The sequence below is a fragment of the Anoplophora glabripennis genome, unplaced genomic scaffold (assembly GCF_000390285.2).
Source record: "Anoplophora glabripennis isolate ALB-LARVAE unplaced genomic scaffold, Agla_2.0 scaffold2205, whole genome shotgun sequence".
Lineage (NCBI taxonomy): Eukaryota > Metazoa > Arthropoda > Insecta > Coleoptera > Cerambycidae > Anoplophora > Anoplophora glabripennis.
Genome location: NW_019418282.1, coordinates 8236 through 17279, shown reverse-complemented (window position 1 = coordinate 17279; position 9044 = coordinate 8236). Strand labels below are relative to the sequence as shown.

Genomic DNA, 9044 nt, shown 5'->3' with positions numbered 1-9044 from the left:
CAGCTGATCCATTTATTCTGCTTTGTATCGGGTAGAAAGGATCAGAACACATGGTTAAAATCTGATTCCTTTCTTTGCTTTCCGAACGACAACGTTACTGATCCTAATAATCGGATTAATAGGGTAACAGTTCCTGAAAAGCCCCTTGTCTGATTTTACTGTTGCAACATTACGTAAGTAGACTTTTCCAGCGGCCACTTGTCCATTTATCGAAAGCATTGGCTACGTCCCATCAAAAAAAAAAAAGAAAAAGGTGGTAGTACGCTAGCTTTGTCTATCAAAGCAGAACTACTGAAAACGTACTATAGAATATATAAAAAGAATACCTGCTTACCTGTTGGACATCAAGGTAACTGGAAATTTGTAACAGTATTCTAGTTTATACGAAAATCGACATATCTATTTGTTCCATATTTAACTATTTTTGAAATCCTTTAGAGTGATACGCCCATGGAATCGCTCTCCTCGTACGGATCTACATATTGAGAATGAATCACTATCAACCGTTTTGATACTGGAGTATAGATGAGATATACGTGATTTATGGGAAATTCGGTTATTAAGGGCCGATTCTACAATGCAAGTATAAAGTTCTGTATAATTATTCTCCTTCGATTTATTCCAAGTATAACAGCGTTTGCATTGTTTGTAGCTTCGGTATAACTATACGAAGAAGAACCGCCGAAAAACGACGTAGTAGATACAGCGTTCAGATTTAGTTCAAGTGAACTGACATAAATCAGAATAAGATTTTTATTTGCCCCCAAAGTCGATGTGACTTTTATCGAGGTACTCAATTATGACCTTGTATTTGACATTGACCTTCAAGGCCATTTGATGGTCGACTATAGAAATCGACCCTGATGACCTCCACAAATGTTTATAAAGATATTCAGTACCATGGATCGGCGACCTTGGATTTAATCTTGAAGGTCATTTGAAGGTTGACTTTGTTTCTTTTTATATCATGAGGTTGGATCCTGGAAAAGCGTTAAATTTTTCAACCGAACGTGAATTAAAAGTTCATTTGAAGATCAAATCAAGAGTTAACCCTGGAATAGTAACGAAATATTTTTAATTTTTCAAAAAACATTAAAAATATCACACCACTATTACTGAACCATTGAAATCTTTTCGATAGTATTCCATTTCGATAGCATTAACGTTCGATTTGCTCTTTAAATTAACTTTTAATTTGATACCTTACTTTGCAATATACTCGGGTACCGCTTTTTCAGGTATCAGGAATACAGGTTCCAACATAAAATGAAAGAAATTCAACCTTTAATCAACCTTCAAATGGACCCAAACATCCTTGACAACATTTGCAGAGGTCGTCAAGATCAATTTCCGTAGTTGACATTCAATTGACCTTGAAGGTAGAGGTCAAGGTCAAATTCAAAATCGTAATTGAGTAACTTAATAAAAATTCCATCAACTTTCGGGGGCAAACATTATTTCGAGGCTACTTCAGCGGTAACAAATCACTTGAACTCTCTGTGACCTTGACCTTAACGCAAGGTTAAAGTTGAGATCACATCCAGATGTAAAATTTTCTACCGAATTCATTCCCAGGGTAAAAATAGAAGACCCAATTTAAAATTATGAAGTTGACGTTCAATTGACCTTCACGGTTAAGTAAAATTTAAGGTCATCAACTGCTTTCCCTTAATGAACTGAACAACTTTCATTTAGGTCATTTTTGGATCGGAGGCTTCACTATCGAGATATGTATCGCTTAAAATGGGACAATTGGTATACAGGGTGTTTCTGAAATAAGTGCATTCCTTGAAAACGGTGGTAGAGGGCACGAAAATAAGCAACATTTATTAAGCAACTGATGGTGCAAAACATTACGTTTTAAATTGGAAAAAATCCACATCAAGGTTTAAACAAATTTATAGCTGTCCCTGGTGCGATATCGAAGTTGCCGCGCGCCGTAGTGCGAAAACGCTGATTGCGGTTTTGACATTTTAAATTTTGTGTTCGAAAATTCTGAAATTTATTCAAATCTCGTTTAAAAGTAACACAAAAATTAAACGAATAAACGAATTACTTACCAATAGATGATGCTCTATAAAAATTATTTAATGTTGTTTCTATGTGCTAATAAACATGCTTCCAAACGACGATTAAAATTCTGTCACCAAAAACACCACTCCACACATTCATTGAACCGGAATCTCTGTATACAATGTGAGAATTTGCATCACACCGATAGTGAATGTTAAAAAAAATTAGTATGCCGTCTGCAGTAAAACAATATTCATCCGTAAAAAGCACCTTGCTTGTAAAATCCAGATTTTGCTATTTGAAGTTGAAACTACTAGCAAAATTCCACACGGGGCTGAAAATCATTGTTATATAACGCTTGAACCTTTTGTACATGATGGGGGTGTAATAAATCTTCCCGTACTACACGCCACACGGTACTGTTAGTTTTATACGCCGGCTAAGTAATACTGCAACACACAACACACGTGCACAAGATGCACAGGGTCGGTTTACATTTGTGGTTAATTTTCTTAATTAATTTTCTCGAAAACGGAAGCATTTAAACCATCAGTTGCTTAATAAAAGTTGTTCATTTTCGTGCCCTCTAACGCCCTTTTCAAGGAACGTATAGCCTTATACTTGGTTTGTACTTGCATTGTAAAACGCACCCTAAAGGGTATAAAATTCTTACTGTAAACAGCATATTACTAGTTACTTATGCGAAAAGTAGGGGTTTCAATGTTTTCCAAAATAACAAAAAACTACCACACTCAATAGGCCATAACACCACTGCACCAACAAACTTTGTACACTTTACACGTAGGTAAGGTATTGACACTGATATGTCAAAGATAAAGTTTTGTGGTATAAAAAAAGACCTACCACTCCGGCAGACCTCGCACAAATTTACACTTTTCCTTAATTAGGTAAGGTTTTGTATATAATAAAGGTAATGTTACTAATGCATGACATTTAGAGATCAGGATGCATTATCTAGGAACCGTAGTAATTGACGACAACTTTAGATATCGATAGTTAAACTAGTTTGGTAAAACTTAGATGCGTGAACACATTTTTTTTTTGTGGCAGATTAGAACTTTTCCGGTAAAATTTACTTTCGAAAAGTGGCTTACTTGAATTCTCCCCGCCTTCTCCTTTAAATTTAAAAATTACACGGAGCAAAATTAAAGTATGCCACTTTGCACTTAACGAATGAACCGACGATAAACAGGTGCTTGTCGTAACGCGACGAATACTTGAATTCCGCAGCCATCTCGAGCCAGCCTACCCAGCGCATGTCGCAGCGTAACCAGCAGATGCAGGGGATGCAAGGAGCGAGGGGCAACTCCAACAGCGGCCAGAGCAACCCGAACAACCCCCCGAATCCGCAGAAGAGGGCCAGGTTCTTCGTCGCCCTCTTCGACTACGACCCCGCCACCATGTCCCCCAATCCGGACGCCTGCGACGAGGAGCTGCCGTTCTCGGAGGGGGACACGATCAAGGTGTGGGGCGACAAGGACGCCGACGGCTTCTACTGGGGGGAATGTAGAGGTNATTTATTAAGCAACTGATGGTGCAAAACATTACGTTTTAAATTGGAAAAAATCCACATCAAGGTTTAAACAAATTTATAGCTGTCCCTGGTGCGATATCGAAGTTGCCGCGCGCCGTAGTGCGAAAACGCTGATTGCGGTTTTGACATTTTAAATTTTGTGTTCGAAAATTCTGAAATTTATTCAAATCTCGTTTAAAAGTAACACAAAAATTAAACGAATAAACGAATTACTTACCAATAGATGATGCTCTATAAAAATTATTTAATGTTGTTTCTATGTGCTAATAAACATGCTTCCAAACGACGATTAAAATTCTGTCACCAAAAACACCACTCCACACATTCATTGAACCGGAATCTCTGTATACAATGTGAGAATTTGCATCACACCGATAGTGAATGTTAAAAAAAATTAGTATGCCGTCTGCAGTAAAACAATATTCATCCGTAAAAAGCACCTTGCTTGTAAAATCCAGATTTTGCTATTTGAAGTTGAAACTACTAGCAAAATTCCACACGGGGCTGAAAATCATTGTTATATAACGCTTGAACCTTTTGTACATGATGGGGGTGTAATAATTCTTCCCGTACTACACGCCACACGGTACTGTTAGTTTTATACGCCGGCTAAGTAATACTGCAACACACAACACACGTGCACAAGATGCACAGGGTCGGTTTACATTTGTGGTTAATTTTCTTAATTAATTTTCTCGAAAACGGAAGCATTTAAACCATCAGTTGCTTAATAAAAGTTGTTCATTTTCGTGCCCTCTAACGCCCTTTTCAAGGAACGTATAGCCTTATACTTGGTTTGTACTTGCATTGTAAAACGCACCCTAAAGGGTATAAAATTCTTACTGTAAACAGCATATTACTAGTTACTTATGCGAAAAGTAGGGGTTTCAATGTTTTCCAAAATAACAAAAAACTACCACACCCAATAGGCCATCACACCACTGCACCAACAAACTTTGTACACTTTACACTTAGGTAAGGTATTGACACTGATATGTCAAAGATAAAGTTTTGTGGTATAAAAAAAGACCTACCACTCCGGCAGACCTCGCACAAATTTACACTTTTCCTTAATTAGGTAAGGTTTTGTATATAATAAAGGTAATGTTACTAATGCATGACATTTAGAGATCAGGATGCATTATCTAGGAACCGTAGTAATTGACGACAACTTTAGATATCGATAGTTAAACTAGTTTGGTAAAACTTAGATGCGTGAACACATTTTTTTTTGTGGCAGATTAGAACTTTTCCGGTAAAATTTACTTCTGAAAAGTGGTTTACTTGAATTCTCCCCGCCTTTTCCTTTAAATTTAAAAATTACACGGAGAAAAATTAAAGTATGCCACTTTGCACTTAACGAATGAACCGACGATAAACAGGTGCTTGTCGTAACGCGACGAATACTTGAATTCCGCAGCCATCTCGAGCCAGCCTACCCAGCGCATGTCGCAGCGTAACCAGCAGATGCAGGGGATGCAAGGAGCGAGGGGCAACTCCAACAGCGGCCAGAGCAACCCGAACAACCCCCCGAATCCGCAGAAGAGGGCCAGGTTCTTCGTCGCCCTCTTCGACTACGACCCCGCCACCATGTCCCCCAATCCGGACGCCTGCGACGAGGAGCTGCCGTTCTCGGAGGGGGACACGATCAAGGTGTGGGGCGACAAGGACGCCGACGGCTTCTACTGGGGGGAATGTAGAGGTGAGTCTTTTGTTTTGAGAGAATGAAATTGTACATTTTTTGAAAAATATCATATACAGTGTGACCACACTGTAAAATCTGATCACGGATCCGAGGTCAATTTTGCGAAATTCAATATGGCGGATCCAAGATGGCCGAGTAAATTTTCAAAAAATAACAGATTCGCGCCAAATTTGGAATACGGGGGTTTTCGGGGTCACTGATCACGAATCCGAGATCAGATTTACAAAATTCGTTTCTAAAAATTTACTCAACTACTTATGTACTTTAAAAAGGTTAAAACTTGATTGGGTACTCAGCTTATAAAGTAAACAAAAATATTACAAAATGAATTTCGCAATTCTGACCTCGAATTCGTAATCAGCGACCCCGGAAACCCCCGTATGCCAAATTTGACGCGAATGTGTTATTTTTTTAAATTTGATTAGCCACCTTGGATACACCATCTCGAATTTTGCAAAACTAACCTTGGATCCCTAGGTGCGTTCGGGAAGTTCACTCTTTTCACTCTAATCGCTCTAAGCACACTAAATCCGTTCGAGTATTCACCTCTGAGTAAATAGCGTTAACTTCGTGAGGGTTCGGGTACTGCTTTTGTAGTTTAAAGAGTTCACTCCAAAAGTTCCACCTCTGGGATGAGGAGCTTGAGAGCGGGCATGCGCATTTCCTATTTTTCCCGGCTCTACCGGACGTTTTGTTGATGTTTTCAATTCCTAACCTCAATCTCTCATTCTGCAAATCAAATGATAGAAGCATCATTGTTGCTTCTTCGTCATTCTTCTGTGCATTATTTGATTTGATTATTGACATTATTTCTTATTCTTTGTTTCGCATTTGCATTTGCTGACGTTGTGGTTTGTGCTGTGAGTTTTATTTACATATTGAATAGAATAATGGATGGAACGATGCCCATTATGCATATAACTGGTCAAACGCATTCTCTGGTAGTAGATGAAAGCGGAAATAATATCACAGTGGATGATGTTAACGGCGTTAAAACTGTTTTATTATACAGTAATAATGGTAAGTAAAAATTTTTAGTAATTTTTTCGTTTTGTAAGCAGCCGTAATTTTGTATTTATTTAGACAAAGAAGTCATTACTGTGCCATTAACAGAAGGTATTGCCAAAGAATTTGGACTTCTAGAAGTAAGAAGAGATGGAACCAATCCAAGAGGTACAGAGGAGATTACTTCTCAGACAATTCAAGAGAGCCGCGAAGATTGTGAGCAAATAAAAATTTGGACAACAAATAATACACTTTATTTAATAGAGTGTGTAGAGAAATTTGATAAAGAATTTTCATCTGGAATTAAAAAAAATGTTTGGCAGAGAGTTGCCGAAGCCTGCAAACATCTACACAAACACATAACTGCAAAAAATTGTGAAATAAAATGGAAATCTTTAGTTCGTACATACAAAAGTATTTTACTGAATAATAACACATCTGGACAACGGAAAAGGTACTGGGAATATTATGACAGAATGCATTCCATAATGTACAAAAAACCTGAAATAACGCCCCCAGCTACCTGCAGTAACTTATCAGGAATGACGATTAAAAGTAAGATTTTTAAGAATACCTAGATATCGACAAGAAAGATATTACCACTTTCCACATTTATTAATAAAATAACTATTGTTTTAGATAAAGAAACCAAACAGCTAATTCAAGTGGAAGAGGAAACAGAGGAAAGTGATAACGCAAAAGAAAATACGAAGTTTGAAAGCTCATTTTCTAAAAAAAGAAAGCAAAAAATGTCTGAAACAGGGAAACGTCACCAGGAAAAGATGCAGAGACTAGACAGATTTAACGACCTATTGGAAATGATGATTAATAAAATGCCAGAAAAGTAAAATGAAAAAACTTTACTCTTCTGGCATTTTGGCTTTAAATATAAAGGTTTTTTTTGTACCTATTTAAATGTTTAGTATACAGGGTGAGTAATAATTAGGTAAACAAAAGTGCCATAGTTATCTGTCGAAACATATTTTTGATCATAGAATATATTGTAAAAGTTTGTTTGCCTAATATGACTCACCTTGTATAGTTAAAGAATTTAGTTTTTGTTTTGTTTCAGAGAATAATAAACTATATTTTTTGTTATAAATAAATAAAAAATGTGCATATTTAGTAATGTTTTATTGGCCCCTAAGAATAGGTAAACTATTAACAATATTGTTTCTTTTTACAATTGCTTTTACAATTACAATTGCAATTTTTAGGTTTCCCAGGTACCAAATCGCTACCATCAATTCCTTTTCAAAGTTTATTCGAGGATAGCCACATTTTTGAAAACCATTATTTATTGTTAAAATATTATGTATTTTTCCAACTAGATCGTCAAAAGTTGAAGGGCTCATCCGAAAATGTCTTTGAAACTGACGATTTTCCATCCTTGGCACAGTTATTTCCGCAAAATTATCTACTTTCTCCAACACCGTTTCTTCTTCGTCGGAAGCATCATTTTCCAAATAAATTTCGCGAGCGAAATTAAGAAGGAAGGGAGCACAAGAAAAAAATGCATTCATCTCGGCGAAAATTTCAGAAAAAGTCGTACCGTACAAGAAAAAGTATGATATCTAATTAATTAGAGGTTAGAAAACTATATTTGACATCTGTCATCCGTTTGGGTTCTTTTTCTTTTACTCATTTTACTCTACAGTCACGTGACCAGAAATTCACTCTAACTCCACTCCAACACCGCGCCAGCATCCCGAACGCACCTCCTGATCAGCGACTCCGAAAACCCCCGTATAATAAATTTTAGCGCGAATCTGCTATTTTTTGAAAATTCGTGATATCTGACCTTAATTGACCTGTTTTTTTGAAGTTAGAAAAAAATCCATCAATTTTGACCGCCGATTCACGTTCGGCGGGGTCTTAACCATATAAATCAACATTTGAATACATATAACAAATTTTTTTGTATTTTTTCTAGTACTTTTTCGTGAATTTTTGCTATTTTTAACCTGTTTTTTGAGGTTAGGAAATTCCTGTGATGTGATAGCTCAATTCTGACACCGGATTCGTGATCTCCTGATCACGAATCCGGCAAAAATACTACGGATAACATATGTCGCATGAAAAGTACAGACAACTTTTTTTGTGTGTGGTTGTGTTTTTTACATATTGATATCAAGTTTTCCATGACAGTTTATTTTGACAAATATATTCACTGGGTCTAGGTGGAACCGTTTCGGTGTTATTTAATAATGGTACACCGTATATAATTTCTATTAAATGCAGTTATTAACCATGAAGCGTTTTTAATAAATGCATTATTCGGAAACGGTCAAACTTACGAAAAAAAAGCTCAAGAGCACTTTTTTATTGTAAAATTAACAGATATTTTAAAGAAACAATCAAATATATAATTTGTCAGTGGAGTAACATTTTTTTCCTTTTTCTAAACAAAGGCACCGGTCACCTTCATTTCCTACGACGCTAATAAAACTAGAAAGTTGAAAATACATGCAAACAATGGGTCTTTATCCCAAAAAACGAAAAAAGTTTGCAAAATTTCGAATATTGTTACGTTCAGAAAATATTAAAACAAGAATATATTTATACAGGATGTCCAGGAAACGACTGTCCACCTCTCGGACTTGTGCAAGTCTTGCAGAAATAAAGTCACATGTTTTTATACAGGGTGTTCTACAAGTTCTATGACAAACTTTGACAAACGGTAGCTGGGTTAATTTCAAACATTTTTCCTTATGTGAACAGCATTTTTTATTTAGCACTTTAACATTAAGCGTCAAATGAATAAAC

General features: G+C 36.5%; 1 protein-coding gene across 1 annotated transcript; it reads left to right on the top strand.

Annotated features, from left to right (window-relative positions):
* Positions 1–3264: 3264 nt before the first annotated feature.
* Positions 3265–5833, top strand: LOC111692607 (peripheral-type benzodiazepine receptor-associated protein 1-like; the record flags this gene model as incomplete). The annotated part of the gene is made up of 3 exons (XM_023456673.1): positions 3265–3546; positions 4989–5270; positions 5751–5833. Coding segments are annotated over 3 exons (647 nt in total), but the record flags the coding sequence as incomplete, so codon positions are not given.
* Positions 5834–9044: the final 3211 nt, after the last annotated feature.